Below are 20417 nucleotides of genomic sequence, written 5' to 3' on the forward strand. Positions count from 1 at the left end.
TGTGAACCACGGTGTGGACACATGTGAGCCTCACTGGAGTGAAACCAGTCTGAATGGAAACAGGCCGCTCGACGCTCCGAACCCTGCTGCTGCAAAGCATTCTGGGAAAGTGCGCTGACAGACGCCATGACTTTTACCGTAGCCGGAGCAGAAAATGGATGATTCCTGCTGTAGCTGAGCGGGCGTGTGTTTCTCTGCCGGGAGGTTTCACCTGCGTACCCCAGAAAAAAAGAGACGAACCCGGGCATCGGTTCACTGCGAGGGGCCGAGTAGAAAACAGCATGAGCAGTTGGTCGCTGCTGGAATTAGCCACATGCTAGCAGGCTAATGCTAGCAGTCGCTAGGCTAGGCTAGCACGACAATAACAACCGGGAAAAGAAAATAAAATAAACCTGCTGTCTCCTGCTCAGCTCAATGAAAGTGAGATAAATCGGGGGAACGGCTGCACCTTCAGGTAAGAACACAACACCGCTTAACACCGAGGCATTTAAATGTTGATAAGTGTAATGTGGAGCCAAATGCTAAAGGTGTTAGCCCGGGAGAGGTGCATCCTGTCGGCCTACTGCGTCACTGTGTTCAGGCTTTGTGTTTTGAAACCAAATCCAGCTGTTTTCTCAACTTTTCCCATCATACCCATTAGATGTGTGGCAGTGTAACACGTGTGATCCGGATGTGTAGTTTGTGCGTCAGTGAGTGCATGCTGCTGCGAGCTGCTGTCTGCTTTCCAGGGAATGTTTTTAGCCTCCACAGGCAGCGGAGAGCATCGACCCATTACGATGCTGACGTCTGTGCTTGTTTACCTCATCCATTCATGCTGTTAACGTCTGACTTGTACCTTGATACCAGGTATGGCCTGGGTTTGATTCTGACGGTGCTGGTGATGGCAGAAGGGACAGACAGTGTCGAAATGCCCTCCTTTGACCCAAGTCCTAGTTCTGAAGCAAAAAAGAGACCTTCTTCTTCTGATGGCAGTGAGTGTCGCTCTGGCTCCATGTTCTCACTGACAGTTTACATCTTCACATCTCAATGTGGCGCGGAAATGTTTATTTCACATTTCTAGAATTTGTCTTACGGTGTGTGCAAAGGTCAGTAATTGAGCAAAATGTCTTTTTTTGCTGACTTTGGGGAAATCGAAACAAGTTAAAAGTTGAAGGTTTGTCAGGCTGAGGCGCGCGAGCAGCAACAGGAGTCAGAGGCTTATCTAGTGTCAATTGTGTCTCACCCGTCGTACAGGTTAGTGCGTTTCAAAGCTCTTCAAAGATGACGGACAGGACAGCTCTAATGTAAGAGTAAAACAATCAAGAAGAAAGTAATTCTGAAAAAATCTAAATGAGTAATATATAAAGTAAAATGAAACCATATAGAAAAGGACAAATATCAAAGTCAATGCAATAGATTAAATGATTAAAAAATACAAAAATAACTAGAAATAAAGATTAAATCTGGCAAATCTTTTATTTTCCACAAATGCCATGAAAAATAAACAGTATCAACCCGTCTCCTCATACCTGCCAACATCTTCAGTCTGCTTTCCGCTCTCCTTCTTACTCAAGACGTAAATTTCTAAAAATGTCCCACAAATATAAACTTTCAAAAAACAGTTGGGTGCTGTAGTTTTTAAGCAAACATTAGTCAAACATGAGTAAAGAAGGAGCTTGTTAGGGATTATTTTAAGCTGCAGATCTAGGGCTCTGAGTATTTTACAGCAGCAGAAAGTTTTGTTCGTGTTCATCAAAATGAAGGAACATGTCACCAGGTGCAACCTTGTGGCTCTTGTGTTTTTAGCGGTTTTTGGGACAACAATGGAGTCCTATATAACAGTGGAATGAGATTTATGGCGCTTTGACAACAGTTTCTGATAATAAGGTAAATGCAGTCTATGACGGGACTCATCCTTCATAAGCATGGACCTTCATGGCCTGACAGGTAGGATAAGATATAACATACCTCTGCCTAAACTGTTGTTTAGTCATTAATATTGGTGCCAGTTTAACAGTCTTTAACATGCAGGCGTACTTCAGATACTTGACCATTAAGTTCCGCTGCAATATCCTGTTAGAAGAAATTAGTGAAATTAAACTCTCAGACCAACTTCCTAGGACTTCTATCATAATGACCTTGTTGTGCCCATCTAAGATGAACTGTTTACGTGTGTCATTGCAGGAGACGAGCCCATGAGGAAAATGCCTGTGTCAAAATTTGGTTCCAGACCTCGATTCGAGCCTGTTCACTTTGTCAGTGGGGGAAGCAGTGGAGGACCTGGCACCGACGAGAAGGAGAACGACAAGGAGCGCAGGAGGAGTGAGTCATACGGAATGAGACAGTGGGACTCTGAGCACTCCTCCTCCTACAGCAGCACCAACAGAGCACAGGGCTCCTCCTCCCTGAGGTCTGCTTTTGACAGAGTGCCATCGTATGCGTCTGACTCTTGGGGCTCCCATAGAGATAGAGACAGAGACAGGGAGATTTCTTTAGGTGGTTCGAGTGGCTTAGGCTATGGAGGACGTGGGTCTTCTACAAACTTCATTGCAAAAACACAGCAGGACTATACAGCCAAGTATGATACCCACTCCTCTCGAAATGCAGACTATTCTCAGCCCCAAAGGTATAATGGATATGGTGGAGCGGGCAGATCAGGAGGCTGGGATTCAGGACGTCAGGGTTTGGGCTACGGTTATCAAGACCGGCCGCCATCAAGCAGACCATTCAGCAGAGTGTACAACAGTCCAGGCAGGAGCAGTCCAAGCACGTCACAGCTGGGCTCTTCATCACAGCCTCCTCCTATAGCTCAGTCAACATTGGATGACAAGCAAAGGCTGATTCAAAGTGTAGCATCTGCGTTGGTTTTTGCTGCTAGGGACCCCATGTATATGACCGGAAGTGAATCACCAAACTATAATTTCATGTTGAGCCGCAGCATTCAGGCCTGCAAGACCAACCCAGAGTATATTTATGTCAATCTGAAGGATATTCCTCAGGCGGACCTACCCAAGAACAGGAAAGTACCATCAGACGGTTATGCCTGTGAACTGCGATGTCAGGGTGTGTTCCTCGCTACTGGATACTCTGGCAGTAAAAATGGGGCGAGAGACAGAGCGTCTGAGCAGGCTGTAAAACTCTTCCTGAAACAAGTTGAAGTTCGTGTTACGCAGCGCAAATTCAGACACTCGACTGTCAATGACATAGTTGTGTGCCAGATGCACAGCCCGACTCCACCCTTTTTACCTGCTCTCCGCAATCCAGAGGATAAACCAACGCCCAGCTCTAAAGGCCAATACGAGCCTGACAAACGCAAGCACTGGACGGAGTTTGTGGTGATGGACAATGCCCACGACGCCATCTGCATTCTCAACAACTCTGCAGCTTTTAATCGCATGAAGATAGACTACAAGTTCGACCTCCTCCCCAACACTTCTTGGCTGTGCAGCGTCTTTCTGCAGGATGAGCTGGTTGCACAGTCAACAGGCACAAAAAAGAGCTCCAAGCACTCAGCAGCCGCAGAAGCAGTGAGGAAACTTCGCATGAACCAGGCACAACGAGAGCAACAGCAGCAGCAGCAACAACAGCAGCAGCACCTACAACCACAGCAGCCCCAACAGTACGCCAGAGGAAATAATCCGTCAGATTCTGCAGGACGCTTTGGGCAACAGGGCGTCAAAAAGAAGCATCTGAGCGAGTTGGTTATCCTAGAAAACTCGGACAACGCTATTTGTATCATCAATGACACAGCACAATTTAATAAAGTGACTGCTGATTACAAGTTCACTGTCCTGCCCGATCATCGCTGGAGGTGTGAAGTTTACTTAGAAGGACAGTATGTGGCAGCAGGAATTGGGTCCAAGAAGATAGTGAAGCACATTGCAGCCACAGAGGCTCTGGTAACTTTGAAACAGACGCAGGCCGTGGTCAAATCCAACCTAAGAAAGGAGGGTCACAACGACGCCATATCCAGATCCCAGATCCTGGCTCGCTCTGGTGAGGAGGCCACAAGACAGGAGATAAAAGAAGACAATATCGGAAACCAGCTGCTCCGCAAGATGGGCTGGAAAGGCGGCGGCCTGGGTCGAGATGGCGAGGGCATCGCGGAACCAATCAGAGTGAAGGAACAGTTTTCCAGGGAGGGGTTGGGTATGGACATGGACAAAGCAGGAAATCAACTGAGCAAGCGTGACATTGAGGACATCATTCGTAACTACGCCGGTTCAGACCGTCAGGATGATCTCCGCTTCTCCACCGACCTCACCAACGACGAACGCAAACAGATCCACCAGATATCTCAGAAATACGGCCTGCGGAGCAAGTCGTACGGACAGGGGCGGATGCGCTTCCTCATTGTCAGTCGCAAAGTACACAAAGATCAGCTGATTGGTCAGCTTCTGCAGGAAGGACAGGTGGGACGATACGAACTCGTGAAACCTCAGGCCTCTCACTAATTTGCATGCAAAGCACATGAGGGGGGGAGGCAAAAACTCATCATTGGCTTGGACTTCAGAGTAAATCACATTTAATATAAACTGATTCGTTTATACTTGTGGGATACAACACTCATCCAGTGAGAATATTTCAGGTATCACCTGTGGTTTCTGCATTCCTTTGCCATGTAAAGTATCTTAGCTTTAGCAGGAGCTGTAGGATGAACTCTGTCTTTTTTATCTCCTGCCATTCCACGTCCTGTATTTGTTTCACTTTTGCACAAGCTTGTGTTCAGTGCTTTGTGGTGTCATGTCCAAATGATGCATCATTTATATCAAAAAGTGACCACGAGGTTTTTGTCACCAAAATTATTTTTGTTCCGTGGCTACGAAGGAACCTGGCAGAATATGCAGCTTTTCACTGCTCGTTTGTGGACAGTTGGGTCATGACAAGGATTCGAGAGGCATTATTGTCAAACAGTAGCTAGCTACTCATACCAGTCTCACTGTAGTGATACTTCTTATTCAGCAATACCTGCAATGTTGTTCGCTCTGTCAACAGCTGGAGACCATCTTACAAATAGAAACCGCATCCATAACAGGAGAAAACCTCCACATGGAAACTGTAAGCTGTGATCTTTGTTCAGATGTGTTGGTTTGTGTGAGTACAGTTTACTTGTCTGCTTGTTTTCACAGCTGTAAAATCTGAATAAATTAAAAACTGATCAACAGGCTGAGCACAATCATATATTTGTTTTCTACAGAGAGTAAAAAGCAAAGACACGTGTTGTATATTTATTTTATTTACAAGAAAATGTACAGTTATTACATGGGTTACCAGTGCAAAGGTTTATAATCTGAATACAGACACCATCCTGTTTTTAACAGTGTAATCAGCTTGTAAAATAGCATAAAAATGTCAGCATTATGAAACTGCATGAAACAGTCAAGTGCCCAGAGTGGGAACTCGATGTCTTGTTTCAGTCTTTAAGAGGGACGTCACCTGTTCACCAATATCTAGAATGTATTTAAAATCCAAGGCATGGCTTTACAGGTCCAGCTGAGAGAGAGAAAGGCATCATGCCAGGTTAAATTCTCTGTCCCACTGAAAGGCTTTCAAAAGGCAGAAAGAAATAAAACCAAAGAAAAGAGTGAAACCACTGACACAGAATGAGAAACACCCATGAACAGTTTTTTTTTCTTTTTGTAAATATGAACTGTATCTACACAGCAAACCACACAGCAAGCACATCTAATTCACTGCCACGTGTCATCCAGCCAGTTTAAAAACAACAGGTAGAAAAGTGACAACTGAGAGACCGGCCTGTTGCCTGTTTTAAAAAAAGAAGAAAAGATTTGGGGCATGTAGCAAGTAACCCAGATATAACAAGGTACATTAACTTTTAACAAACATATGCTATTGCCCAACAATAGCATTCGGCAGGAGTGAATGCCACAACACAACAGCTTACAAACTGAGCAACAGTTATGGGACAAATATATTGAGAGGGATTTTAAAGATGTGTCATTTTATTTCTGTGAGATCGGTTGTCTTGATCGGTGGTTTCTTGATTCTGGGCTGGACACTGTTCATACTCGAACCTTAACAGGGGTCAACAGTCACGCCAACTTTGTTCAACAATAGCGGAAACCCTCTTCTCATACTCCCGCTTGTTTTCCTGGTATAGCTGGGCTGCTTGGCTATTGGCCGGACTGTTTGGGTTTGGCTCGTCCAGTAAAGACTTTAAATACACAAAAGAAGAATGTCAGTCGCTTTCTGATGAAGTTCTGTGTTATAACAGTCCCATGAGATCTGGACAGTCATCACTTGTTCATGGATATTTTATTATTTCACTATAAAACAGGCTCTTAAATTGCACATTGTGTTGTTGATTGTTAAATTACCTGTATTGAAGTTAAGATTGAAGAGACATCATAGGTTGGACTCCAACGATTCTGAAGTATATCTAAGCATATGCTGCCATCTGCATACACTGTGAAACAAAAAGCAGAATATGAAGTTTTTTTAGACAGATGATACAGAAAATCAGTTTTTATGGGACATTGTAATTACCCCCCCGGACAGAGGAGCACATACCATTTGGATGAAACATTTTGGAGACAAATCGCACTGTTGGAGGTTTATTTGGATATTCCTCTGTGAATTCAATGGTAAGTTTGAAGGTTCCTGAAAAGAGAGGAGTGTTGGAACGGTATGAGTTGAAGTATGCAGACTGGAAACAGGGCGTTAAAGTAATAAAGCCAAATAGAGAATGCATGTATCATTAGGACAGTTTTGATGTTTACATGACACACAAGAAAAGCCAAATCATTTTTGTAACTGAGCTGCCAACTTGACCAGACTGTCTCTTGTAGTTAAATGGTGCCAGTGAAAGAAAAGGTCAATAAAAACTCCAGAGAAATGTTTTAAGAATTGTTTTTTACATGAGCCAGTTGATGAAGATAAAACATTTGCCTTCTTTGACAACTAACACCAAGATTGTCGGACAGTTTGACAAAGTCCACTCCAGTAAAATAACAGGTTAAAAAATGATTTCAAAAACACAGACTCCATCTGATCCTTGTTTGAGACCTGATCATTATACTTTCCAGGCAAAACAAACTTTCAAGGCACCGTCTATGATCTTCTCATTTAACCATATCAATCGATATAATCTAACTTCCAATGCTTTGAGTCCTAATGAATATTTGATGAATTAATGTCATAGCATAGCTGGAGTAACTTACCATCTTCAAAAGGTGTTCCCTCTGGTCTAAAAGAGAAAGACAACATACAGCTCGTAAATCAACTTGCAAAAAGCACTTATGAACGTTTCATACCTTTTAAAATGCTAACACACACTAAACTTAACCACTTCATGTCCAAAAACAAGCAGTTAATACTTCTACAGATCACATACTGTAAATACAAATCATTTATTGAAATATTTGAGTCACTGCGATTATCAAATTAACTTACCCAAAAATTACAGCGTTCCACACCATGATATTGTTTTCTGATGGAGCCCCACTAACTCCAGCTGGGGGATCCTCTTGCAGTCTAACAGTTCCAGAAAAAGAAAATATATATATTAAAATATTAGTAAATTTAGACAAGAGAAATCATACCCATTATTAATAGATATATTGTACTATGCCCCTGTTAATTGGACAATGGGGCAGGTTATCAATAATATTAAGTAGTAGTATTAAGGATTTTTATGTATAAATCAGCAAATAGCAAAGGCCTATTGAATATTTTTGATCTTTTACAACCATACAGAATGTAATTTGATAACCATCTCATGGTTATTTAAGGTTATGAAATATAACAAGTAGCTACAGGCAAAATGGATGGATAAGTAATAAGTGAATTAATTTAAAGGTCTATGTATAGTTTGTTACATTAGGGCAGAGGTGTAAGGAATTTGTATTGTAATCATATTTCTGTTTGTATTTAATCACACTGAGGCAATATTGTGTAGAGGTAAAACATTAGTCAGAGATTTCCAGTTGTATGTACCCATCATTCATGATAATTACATCTTTACAAGTGGACAAACTGGAGAGAAGTAATTAGTAAATCCATTTTAGTCTCTATATAGTTTTTACATTAGGTTTGATGTCTGAGGAATGTCTAGTTTTAGCTTAAACCACAGACAAAAACATTTTCTAGATTTAAAGTCTGGTGGGATTAAGTATTTAAGAAGAATGAAATGTGAGACCTTCCTTTATCGCTCCTGAAGCCCCCTTTCTTTTTAACAAACATTGACATGTGGGGGCATTGTGCACAAATGTAATATGATCCTAATCATTCATCTGGACTTTAAGGCTCTGGAATCATAGATCCACCATAGTGAAGCAGAATTGCAAAGCAGTAAAATAATCATCATTGTTTCCACGAGTTAAAAATAAACCTGCTTGATCAGAGCCTTCCTGATGAGTGTTTATCAATTGAATCCATCGGTCACATTGTCAAGAGACACTGTAATTGATTGCGTTTGGCAGTGAACAAGCCAGGATTGTGTCCTGGACTCTGAGACACGATCAGTACTGTGGAGTTGGAGAACACTGAGTATCAGGGATAAGAAACCATGTGCCACAGCAGACTGTGCACAGTGTCTGCGAGGTTTTTTGCCCGGCAGATGGTTGCTTATCCTCGGGCTTGGACAGTGATCTACGAGGAGCTCCTTTGGATCAGGCTGCGTTAAGACACTGAACATTAACCCAAAACGTTTCGTCTGGCAGTGCAGGGCCATCTGGACACTTCAGCTGCATCCTCACTTACACACGCAGCCCGCAGAACTACTATACGATCACAGCCATTAACACGTTCTCGGGATACTCACGAGGAAAAAGCGCCTATGTTAGATTCCACAGTAAACAGATCTGCAGCAGTAAACACAAGTTACACAAGAGGAGCGTCGCTGCTCCAGCCTGCCTGGCTAACGCTGGTGTCATCGTCCGGACACTAACGCTAACAACCACCGGTACATGTCAATATGTTAGCCTCCATCCTGTTAGCACGACTCGGAAATTAGCGGCACCGAGAAGACAAACACACGATTGCCACCGATCGTTGTTTACATGTGGACTATTACGTCCCTGTGGGGTTGGAGTTAACGGTGTAATGTAGGCTAACTCCTCAAGCTAACCACAGGCAGCTAACGTTGGCCACAGCTACTTCTCTGTGGGGGGTTTTCTTGTCGCTTACCGTTTAAAATCTCTCATTAAACGTCGTCTTGCTGGGGTTGACATCTTGTTTACACGCAAACGTAACTCCTCGGCACAAACGTGAACGGTTTGGGTGTCAGGAAATGTTATTTTCACGGTGAAATGTTTAACTTGGAGCTGGTTAGCCGACGATTGCTAGTTTGACAAATAATTGGCTGCCTTTGCTAGTACAAGGACGCTACCACTTACACTACAAGGGGGGGGGGGTCACAGACGTCGAGTGGCTCTAGATCAGCTGGCTATGTAACCACACATACACAAACTAAAAAGTACCACTGAGTTTAGTATCGTCTTCTATACGTTTAATTAAGTTCAATTATACAAACAAATTCAATCTCATTGTCAACAAAGCCAGAAGTTGTTGTTGTGGTGTGGCGACCCCCGTTTCTACACTTGTATCATTCCAGAGAGTACACGTCATATGTTTGCCCCCCATGTTTAGTTTGATGTCTATGTTTTATGGGATTGACCCTCCTCTTCCTCCTCAAATTACATTTTATATCAATCCACTTATCGTCTAATTCGATTCTATTCCATTTATTATTTTAGGTTTCACCCGCCACGGTCTGTACCAATGTATTTATATAAGGCTGACATCCTGTGTGGAAGTAAACAACATGGCCACTAGATGGTAGCTAGCACCCAGGTATAGTAAATTATACACAGTTTTAACAGGAGCAGCTGAAATGTGTCCTGTAAACATAGATTTCATCTTTATTTCCATCGGTCAAATAAAAGCAACAACAAAGACACAAAAATATTAAAATAAGTGTCACATTTTAAGTGTTCTTGTTTTTATAGTACCGCCTTGTTTGACTGTACTGCTTATTTTAAATATAAAGAAATAGTGTCTGCAGTTAAAGAATTGACATTTATGGATGTGTGTGTGTATGTTTTCCAACAATAGAATTAAATCAATCATTTATAGTTCATAGTTTTTCATGACAGACATCTTGACAAAATTCATGAGACTAGCAGCAGATCCAAAATAAATGATCTATATCCTCATGGGGACTGTAAAAATATGCAAAATTATATAATTATGCAAATTACTATAAAAGACACTTATTTCATTAAAAATAAATAAATCCATTGAATCATGACCAGATTATTTCTGTGAAGGGGTCCCAAGAAAAAAAGGAAAAAATAAAAAACAACAACAACAACAACAACAACAACTTCGTTGAAACTTTGCTCAAGAGATGTTTATTCAACCGTAGTGATAGTAAGTAGTTAGTAATAAACTAATAACTGGGTGTGTGTAACAGATATATAGATAAAGAGATATATGGATATATAGAGAAATAGGTAGGAAGAATAGATAGATAGATAGATAGATAGATATATAGATAGTTGATTGATCCTGAGGGATATTTGGGCATCTGGTAGCAAACAAAACAGTCAAACTCAAGAGCATAAGAATAATAAAAGGTCAAAATAGGGCCAAGAATAAGTTCACTGCAGTGAGATGAAAGTCTTGCCACCAGAACTACTACAAAGCTGTCACTGTAAAGAAGTATGTGCGAATGGAGATATAGACAATGCAAATATTTTAAGTATAATAAGATTTAGAGACACAGGTAACCGAGGCAGAGTATTGAAGCCAAATATAAATACTGATTTAAAGTTAAATATCTGAAGCTACACAAAGTTGTGCATTAGACCAACATAGCCTGTGAAATGATGGTACAGCAGATTTAAGTGTATTTTAAATTGAAGGGGAAGTGCAAGAATAAAACTTAAAATATAAAACTAGAGATTATATAAAAAATATGAAATCCAATAAAGATAAACAAAGGCAGTAATGGTGACAATAAGAGCAAAGCAATAAAATGAACACATTAAGACTTTCACTGCTCCCTTCGCCATGTTGTTAACTCAGCTCTGGCAGTAAAGGAAGATTTTATTTATTCCTATGAAACATGAATACGCCAAGTGGTCAAAAATGAGAATCTAGGATGTTATGGAACAAGTGAGCCATGGGAACTGAACACATATATCAGGTATTTTTTGCCTAAATATAAAAAAATAACGGTACATGCCAACCAGTCCCATATGGTCTAGCGGTTAGGATTCCTGGTTTTCACCCAGGCGGCCCGGGTTCGACTCCCGGTATGGGAACTCGCTTTTTGCAGCCTCACAAAAAGTGAAAGCTCATTGTGTTGTCCGACATTTTACCACTTTTCTACACAACTGCTCACCGCTGCCGGTAAGTGTTTGGACATTTCACCCATATGTGCTCATCACTTCCCGGGAATCGGCCGCCGCAGTCCCCGCCCTCTCACCTCATCTGCTCCCAACGGTCAGGGGCTTGTTCCCGGAAGATTCCCTCTCATCTCCTCTCCTCCTAAACCCGCTGGAACCAAACCCTCACAAACGACACTTTACAGCTTTAAAACGAAGCGACGTCAGTTTAAACTCACTTGTGTTTGAGCTACTGACGAAATAACCGATTAACGTTAACCGTTTTTTATTTGTTTCAGTTTAACCTCAGAATACCACACTGGTATCAGCAGTTGTAGTAGCAGTTGTTGATGGACGCATTCCTCCTTGTGTACTTTTTACCGAGTTCTCTAAACAACTTGTTTCCTGCTCCACCATCGTCCCTCCATGTCTGGTAGCAGCACCCGGCTCCAGCCAAACTCCGGTCGGGGCCAATCACTTCCCAGGAAAATGTGACTGCGAGGAATTCCCCACGCGTCAGCCCCCGTCGGAGAAAACTGCGGCTCCGTGTCAGGGAGGGAGCGCCGGGGCAGGGGGAGGCTCTGTGTGTCCGTCCCGCGGTGATGTAGCTGTGGTGCCGCTTCTTCTCCAGCTGGCACCGGAGATCAGCATGTTTTTCTAACACCGAGGACCGTCCCTCGCTGCCTTGTGTGCGGATGACAACTTCCAGCTAACGGGGTGAGTCCCTATTACCTGTGGTAACGCGTCTTTAGGGGCTTTTTCTTCTAACTGTAACGGAACCGAACGTGTACATCTTGACTGCATTAGTGTCACAACTCTGTGGGATCACGTTGATCTGTATTAAAATCAAATTGTTCTTCTTTTTGTAGCTTCTCATATGAGATAACCAGCACTTTTAATGATATACTATCAGATTAGTTTGTACACCAAGGGCCTTTCTTTGCACTTTGCCTGTATGAAACACTTCGTACTATACAGTTAAGTGAGTACATGAAGCATGACTGGACTCATGGTGTGTTGTTGCCGCTGGGATACATGAGCTGCAGGCTTGGCTCTGCCTACCAGTCCATAGATTACTGTGACGGGCCTTTGTGTCAGTCAGCCGGCATGTGACTGCACTGGTACTGTGTGTGTGTGTGCGTGTGTCTGTCTCTCTGTGTGTGTGTAACCCTAACACTAAAATGAAAGAGAGTTTTCCCTTTGTCCTTTGTCCTCCATCATCAGAAACATAGTCTTGACCCCAGGTCAGTGATGTTAGCTGAGGCTTGTGTTGAGAACATGTGGAAAACTTGAGTTTTATTCTCAGCCGAGGACCCCTGACAAGACAGAAACATGTTATGGGGACGCCCCCCCCTCATGTATGTCCCTTTACTTTCACATAGCCCTTTTCAACAACACAAGAGAAATGTCTTGGAAAGACATCATTTGTAAGGGTTGAACTGGAAACCCCCCTGGAGTGCGTGGACCCCCATTTAAGATCCCCTATTATAACTGACAACTTCCAGCCTAAATGGCAACTCCCTTCAAGTTTCAGTTTCTAAAATGTGGGTGTTTGCTGCTTTTATTGTCTTCTACACTTAAAAATGAAAAGTGTTGGACCAACTAAAATGGTTCACACTTCGACTGATAGACAAATGAATACAATTTGTTTAACCTTGTAGTTGAGAAGTATATCAACACATATGGTAACTTTAATCCGATCTTTGACATCTTTGTCAGCGTCTCTGATGTGTGTGGCACCTCTCTTCATCCTGAGATATTTGTATTCATTTAGTTTTTTGTTTTCGTGTCTGCCCGCATGTTATAGGAACGTCATCGACACGCCCACTCACATTTTCCTGCTGTCTCTCACATGGGCTCACTCTGACATTTTCATGAGATTTTACTCAGAGAAAAGTTGTGCTGAGCAACTGATGCGGTCATTTGCGTTCTGATACAGCTCCTCCGGAAAACTTTCAGGAAAATGTCTGGACCTCAGAACGTGTCTGAAAGCATCTTAGTTTACAACCGGAGAAATAAGAAACGGGCCTATTTTGTTTCTCAGGATATAAAATACCACAGCAACCATAGCTAATCTGACTACAGTGTGTTCACTAACCCAATGACGGAACCTCAGACTGAAAATATTCACTAAAACGAAGAAGAGCTGCTTTGAGAGACAGTCTCAAATCCTCACTGGGATGCTTCAGAGGACAAATATGAATGAATGTTTACTGCCTCTACAAATATGTCTGTAATGCTTGACAGAGTGTTTTCTTTTAAATTGTTGATCAACCCCGTTTTGTGGCAAGTCTAAATGTTTCCCAGATGTTTACATTTCTGGCCTAAGATTCGTGTGTCATGGGACAGACGGACACAATCTCATTGGTGGAGCAAAGTTGCTCCCCCCAGAGGAGGCGGCCGTGACGCAGAGGGAAGAGGAACGGGCTCAAAGCCTGTCAGGGCCACTAGAGACGAGACCAGCTGGACCCACCAACCCTTCACCCACCCTCTCTGACCTCCCCTCCAGTCTACCCATGGTGGGAACACTGTCAATAGCTTGTGGATAATTGGAAAACTTCAATCCAACTGAAAGCAATTATCCAGAATGAGACTTTCCAAAAATATTCCACTGTGGAGTCGTCTTGTTGGCTTCGAGCATGTGTCATTGTTTTAGAGACGTCCTGCCATGCTCCCGCCCACACATCCAGCCTCTCTTCTGCCCTTTTACTGACTGCTTTGATAGCTTTAATGCTGCACAGTCTTTGAGTGATTATGTCCAATTGTGTGGTTGTGTGTGCACTGCAGACAGTGTGGTTGAGGATAATGCAGTTCTCAGTAGCCTTCTTATCCTGTGACAGTGACGTCTCCATCAGTAGTCTGAGCAACGACGGAGCGTGATGATGACCAGGGACAACAATGGAGAGCTGCTCTGTGCTGCTGTGATCTCTTTAGTAACTCCTCAGACATCAGACTCTTCTTCTCCTTGTCCAAGATGTGCCCGTCTGCCATAATGGGCCTCTGGATATTGATTTGGCAACACAAAAAGAAGAACAGAGCTTTTATCTTATTTAGAAAGCAGCACTCCAGTTTCACAAAAGCTTTCAGAGTGGTCTTGCAAGAGACAGGGAAATCCAGTGGTTCACATTCCTGTTCGGAGATATTTGAGTCTCCGGGAGCTAATGTGATAATGTTTTACCCAGAGCTTCAATGTAAGTGGCCCACACTTGCACCTTCAAAAAGAATTAGCTGCTTACTAACTCCTGCAAGCTTAAAAACAGAGTGATGACCATAAAGCCTCGATCTTCATGACAAAAAAACTTGCTAGGTATGAATTAGTGTAATTTGTTACCATAGAAATAACCACAAGATGGCAATGTTCATATGCTCTGACTAAACAAACAATCACATGAGATGGCTGCAACCTGAAATGACTTGCACAAATGCAGGAACCTAGTGAAAAGAGAAATAAAACTGTGGAACTTCCTGTTTTTTTTTCATGTGTCGGTCAGTTTTCTGTTGAGGGCTCGCAGGGGAACTGCTGTTTGCAAAGTTCCTTAATTCTACACTCCTGGTTAACCCGTACCGGCCTGTGACACCCGACTATCACCTTGTAAAACATGGTGGATTGTCAGGCAGCAGCAGCAGCGGCAGCAGCAGCAGTAGCAGCAGCGAGGGCAGTGAACTGCTGTGACTGGACATGACGTCAGAGAGAAACGGGAGACCAGGGAAATTCCACCTGTAACCTCATTCCTCGCTGCCTGGCTCACAAGCATGTGACTGGAACGAGTCATTGTGGCTCAGTTTCTTCACGAATCTCTGCATTGTCATGATGTAATCCAGTGTTACAGGCAAAACTATTTTTAGCACGTAAAAGAGGACACCTCAGGTATGTTTAGTCTAACAAGAAACTGTGACGTGAGCTCTGCAAACAATAGAAATTTCTACTATTCTGAGGCATCATTGTAATACTGTCATCGGTGATGTCATTTTTAAAAAATTCTGGGGTTATAAAATTACAAATTGAGGCAATAACAGTATTTGTGGTGTGTGTGGTGCAAAAATAAAACTATTCAAATAAAAGTATCACAGATTTACTCAAAGGAATAGCTTGAAGTGTTTTCCAAACAATGTTCTAGACACCACACAAGTTTATATACAAAGATGAAATCCCTCAGTTACTTTCTCATGATATAATATTTGGCCTCCATCACATAATCTCAGTGTCAGTGTATCACTTTATCTGCAGGAGCGAGTACTCTGGGATGAATCCGAGTATTTAGTGTTCACTCTGGCAGCGTGTTGACATCATGACATTACTTAACCACATTACTTTGATATCTTTATGGTGCCTGCTGAGGTCCGTGTAGGCACACAGTGTAGTAAACTGCAGTAAGCACTGATGTATGTGTAATTACATTTAAGAAGGGCTTGGTCAGTAATGTTCCCCTCACTGTAGTTTCTCCACACAGAATAGTTCCTCCCAAAAATAGAAACTGGCTCTGTCTGCAACTTTGCCTCGTAACGACATTACACCCTGTCATTTTTTTATGTCTGTTGGAGCTAATGAGGTAGTAGTGAGTGGCTCACGGAGGCCTGAGTCAGCTCAGTGTTACAGTGAGCTTGGCCCAAAAAAGCCTAGTGATCATTTTACTTTCAGCAAATTAATGTGACTGATATAAGCACAGACACAGTTAACTGAATTTGCGCGGAGCTCTGGCCACTCATCACGTCAGCTGACAGGCAGCTGTCTGTTTTTAACCATAAGTACATTTAGTCATTTTTCTCCTCTGGGTTAATTTCAACGTGACAGGCAGCTTCAGGCTCGTTGAATTATTTAACCGCATGGAGCCAATGGGTATTATAATCCAGGCCCTGAGTGACAGAGCAATATGCTCCTAGGGCCTCATTTTATTAGTAATGAGCTTCCGATAAACTGGGACTCTCGGGTTTAAAACTGCTAGTTGTTGTTGCCCCAGTGATTGTTGATGATGTTTGTATGAGAAACCCGCATGGGGAACCTTTTCTGCTGGTATCTGAAGGCAGATAGCTGGAATAGCTGACAGAGGTGTGATGTGAACGATCAGGATGGTTGGCCTGCTCTAGTGTGTGTTTAATATTTGATGAGTTGCAGTCTGTGTGGAGCTCGGGCAGCACTAGACCTATTGATACTACACCAGCTAGTCCCTGTTGATGCAAAGGATTTTGCATTAAAAAATATATTTTTGTTTATGCTCCATGTTTATTTATTTTTGTCCAACCCACCAGAGGGATAAATGATGATTCCACCTTATGTGCAACGGGTCTTTGTTTATTCAGGCACCCAATAAGGTAAAGCTAATTGTTTCCCCTGTTTCCAGGCTTATTGCTAAGCTAAGTTAATAAGCTGCCGCCTGTAGCTTCATATTTAATAATCAGATAGTAATAGAAGAGCAAGCTGAGTGTGCATATCTCTACCACGGCTAAAGCCACATCGCGCCATGTATCTGCACGTTTCTCCAGATCCGCTCCAAAATGTAACGGGTTGTGGCCCATTCCTATACAAAGTTTAATAGAAATCAGCTCAGTAGTTTTTGCACAAATATGAACATGAGAACATGACTTCTTAAAATGATACAATCGTCTCAACAAGAAAGCAAATCAGTGTAATTTCTGGCTCAGATATGGGGCAGTTTTTTTATTTCATATTTAATTTAATTAGTAAGCTGGGAACAACTTGACAATCACCACTGTGATCACATTCGAGGCACCTGACAATTCACACTAAAATGGGAAAAACTCACCTGGAGCTTTTTCTCTGGGGTTTACTTCGCTTCTGACTCATCTGCAAGCAGGAAGCAGATTTTCTAAATCTCACTGGCAATAGACGCTGCTCTGCTCTGGAGTGCATGTAGTTCAAAATGTTGTTGCAGAGTTTTTTTTCTCTTGAGTTTTGTAACAGCCCCCTCGAAGGAAGATGTAGGAGTGTTTGAGACCTCTTGTTTACAGTATCTCTCCAAGGACTCATTTGCTTGTGTGCACATATCACATATCACATATTAGTCCCTGGTAAACTCATGTAAACTGAACACCATGAGCTCCTCGGGCCTGTGTTCTGTGCTTCCTTCTCTGCTCACAGGTGCTGAGCTGTTTCATATCCCTGAGAGCATCTTCTGTGTAGCTGTGCACTTCCACAGCTCATTGTTGCGTTGTTGTATCTGTACTCATACTTGGTCAGCACAGTGAATCATGTCCAGGCTCAGGACAGTCACCATCGGAGAATGGTCATGTTTTCATAGAGCTATGAGCTGTACACTTATTGAGCAACCTCCAACAGAAAGTCAGATCTCAACCAGCCGGCCCAAATAACTGTAGTATCTGCATATCACCTCGGTGGTCTCCAACCGTTCATAACCAGTCCACACCTGACAGATGTTATAATTCATTGTCCATCTCAGTGGGGTTAATTAAAATGCCTTTCTGCCGTCTTGTTGACCTCATTCGGTTTCCCCAGTGGCCTTTACTTCGGTCCTGTTAACTAGCGTCTGACAGCCTCGGCTGAAAGCGTCCCCTGTTCTGTACTTGAGCGGCTGGAGCAGCCATCAGATGACCTCCAAGCTGCTCAAATAATTCTGTGCGTCATCCAAAGGCTCCCATATCTCACGTTGTCAAGGATTGTTTCAAAATGTTTGTCTGGCTTAATGAGTCTGAAGTCCTCCAACATAATTCTTTACAGAGTGACCTGCTTTTTCTGATTACAGTTCTCAGCGGAGTATGTATTTGTTGGGTATAAATTTGTAGGGCATGCCTCAATATTTAAAGTTGTGAGTGCTAGTCGTACTTCAAGGCTGCATTGCACTAAAATACTCCTAATAAAATTCAGGCTCAGATCACGTTTGGGTTTTTGGCTTTAATGTTTAATGTGAGATGTTTATTGCATATATTGGTTTCTAACCGTGTTAATATGTGAATCAAGCAGCTCAAGATGACACTGACTTTTGAAATCAAGAATATTAACATCCTGCAAGAGTACACCCTGTCATTTTATTACCCTGTGAGTGATCTAGTGTCCTTCCTTTGAGTTGAAGCAAATTCACTGACACAGGCCGTAACCACAGCAGCTTAATGGGGACATGCCACAGAAAATGGGGGCTTTGAGGTCTGCATCTGTTGTCGTTGGCTTCTGTTATGCAGAACTAGCTTTGAAACTAACTAGTGTCCCTGTTCTTTTGAAGAATCTTGTCTGCAGGGTCACATGGCTCCGCACTGATCACACACCAAGGCTTTTTTTTGTTGCTTTAGTTAACACACCACCAGTGTAGCAATATAGAGATAAAGTCTAAACACTGTGTGTGAGACTTTATCTGAATTTGAGTTGATCCACTGTCACGTTCTAAAGCAACAGCAACTTCAACATCTTCACTTTAATTGGTGTTTCCCCAGAGTGGGGATGTAAATTGTTGTGCAAATCTGGGTGGGTTTCAGTTCAGCATTACAAAAGATAATTTGAGGGATTGTAAAATCTGAGGGGAGAAGAAGTGCAAACACAATTTATTTTGCTCTGTTTATGTGAAAATACACAATCACAGATTTAAACAGTTTAGTCTTGATGGGCATGAATTTGCCGCATCAGAAACAGATACTATTATCAAAGATGTGTATCTTCTATCACTTTAAATGAAATGCTACTTCACTTTAGTCTAAACTCTTGAACAGTGATTTTCTAACAATCACATTTTTCTTCATTACATTTCCATGTGACTGTATATATTCAGCGGGCACTTTAAATTATAATAACTGGGCAGATAGAGATTCTCTTAGTGAGATGCTGACAGGACATTTAGTTCATACGTGTAGTTCCTCTAGCTCCGATCTTGTTCCTCTCAACAAAAACTGACAACGCTCTGTCTCACTCGAAAGATACTGACTGCTCAGTGTTTATTGAAAGAGTTAATGCCAGCCCTGCCCTGATATTAATTAACTTATTCATTTATCCATTTATTTACTTTAAACATATCCGTTTGTGGAAAAGTCGTTGGACTCAGCTGCTTACCCACAATATGCTGAATATGTGATTCAGTCAGAGCGTGTCCTTTGTTTTTATGCTTTTTTCTTTGAGAGGAGATAATCTGTGTGAATATATGAATCAAATTTCAATTTCATGATTTATAAGATTTGTAGTAAGGGTGAACCGAAGATGAAAAACTACCCTGATGAAGTGGCAACAACACGAGCCTGTTGCTTTCACACTATGAAATTAATTCAATTCAATACATCATTAACATTGATGGCAAAGTTCAAAAATGTATGCAGCTGTCATTCAGGCTTCAGATACTTTCTAAAAACTCTCTGGTGCTTGAACAGAGATTTAAATAATCTGTAAAGCCCCTTTTCCAGTGGTCACAAAACCCACGACACCTGGCTTTTGTCTGTAGTGGGAATGGATACAGTCTGGATTCACTCCCGGGTCGAATGACTCAGCAGGAATGGAAACACGACACCCGGATCAAGGTGCTAATTTCTTCTTATTTATTTTGGACATCCAGAGGTGGATGCCGCACCTCTTCCAGCGTAAAGTTATGACGTGCATTGAACTTCTGGGCAATGGCGCATAAATAGGCCCAATGCTGATAAGAATGCAAGGTTTTTCGTCATGTTGGTTTCCGTCGCATGTATGATGTCGAACGCGACTCACTGAGGAAAGCTCCTCCGCTTGCGATGGGGAAAAGGAGTCAGTTGCCTTTTTAAAAATCCCACACATACCCGCTGATTTTGGTGTAAAAGAGACACAGGAACATATAGGAACTAAACTTGCTCGTGTTTTTGTGTGTTTACATAGTTGTCCTGGATTTCAGCAGCTCTGCAGTGCATTACTCTGAAGAGTTTATATCTCAAGAAGTGCACAGTTTCCACAAAGGCTTCGGGGCTGTGGACGATATTTCCACGGGCAGTGATAAATGGAGCTTGTTTGGTGTAACTCTCCCTCCCAGCAAGGCTATCAATTTGCTCTGAAGCAAACAGCTGCTTTCAACTGAGCTGAACTGTACTGAGCCAAGGCCGGGAAGAATTAATGTGATGATGAGAGCGCTCAGTGGAGATTGAGAGGGTGATTCAGGCGTTCGAGACAAA

The 20417-nt window shown here is 42.3% G+C and overlaps 3 protein-coding genes and 1 non-coding gene across 7 annotated transcripts in view; 3 read left to right on the top strand and 1 right to left on the bottom strand.

The window, feature by feature from the left end:
- Positions 1 to 40: 40 nt before the first annotated feature.
- On the top strand, positions 41 to 5146 carry nkrf (NFKB repressing factor). 4 transcript variants are annotated; one of them, XM_035161231.2, is made up of 4 exons: positions 41 to 454; positions 847 to 971; positions 1786 to 1926; positions 2164 to 5146. In XM_035161231.2, exons 3-4 carry the CDS (start codon positions 1905 to 1907, stop codon positions 4431 to 4433), a joined length of 2292 nt encoding a protein of 763 aa, XP_035017122.1. In that variant the 5' UTR covers positions 41 to 454; positions 847 to 971; positions 1786 to 1904; the 3' UTR covers positions 4434 to 5146. The 4 variants fall into 4 exon arrangements, with proteins under 4 accessions (XP_035017122.1, XP_035017121.1, XP_035017123.1 ...); XM_035161230.2 differs by lacking the exon at positions 1786 to 1926 and having other exon boundaries at positions 42 to 454; XM_035161233.2 differs by lacking the exon at positions 41 to 454 and having other exon boundaries at positions 1786 to 1866.
- A 51-nt stretch (positions 5147 to 5197) lies between these two features.
- On the bottom strand, positions 5198 to 9329 carry ube2a (ubiquitin-conjugating enzyme E2A (RAD6 homolog)). The gene is made up of 6 exons (XM_035161234.1): positions 9127 to 9329; positions 7393 to 7473; positions 7161 to 7186; positions 6511 to 6600; positions 6318 to 6406; positions 5198 to 6154 (listed from the first exon to the last, which is right to left on the bottom strand). Exons 1-6 carry the CDS (start codon positions 9168 to 9170, stop codon positions 6026 to 6028), a joined length of 459 nt encoding a protein of 152 aa, XP_035017125.1. The 5' UTR covers positions 9171 to 9329; the 3' UTR covers positions 5198 to 6025.
- A 1866-nt stretch (positions 9330 to 11195) lies between these two features.
- On the top strand, positions 11196 to 11267 carry trnae-uuc. The gene has a single exon. It is a non-coding gene; the product is annotated as a tRNA-Glu (tRNA).
- A 197-nt stretch (positions 11268 to 11464) lies between these two features.
- elf1 (E74-like ETS transcription factor 1) overlaps positions 11465 to 20417 on the top strand; it is a 35755-nt gene continuing 26802 nt past the window's right edge. Inside the window, exon 1 of the mRNA XM_035161265.2 lies at positions 11465 to 12047. The gene's annotated coding sequence lies outside the window, so the exon portion shown is untranslated. The remainder of the gene's footprint in view (positions 12048 to 20417) is intronic.

The sequence above is a fragment of the Hippoglossus stenolepis genome, chromosome 7 (genome assembly GCF_022539355.2).
Source record: "Hippoglossus stenolepis isolate QCI-W04-F060 chromosome 7, HSTE1.2, whole genome shotgun sequence".
Taxonomy (NCBI): domain Eukaryota; kingdom Metazoa; phylum Chordata; class Actinopteri; order Pleuronectiformes; family Pleuronectidae; genus Hippoglossus; species Hippoglossus stenolepis.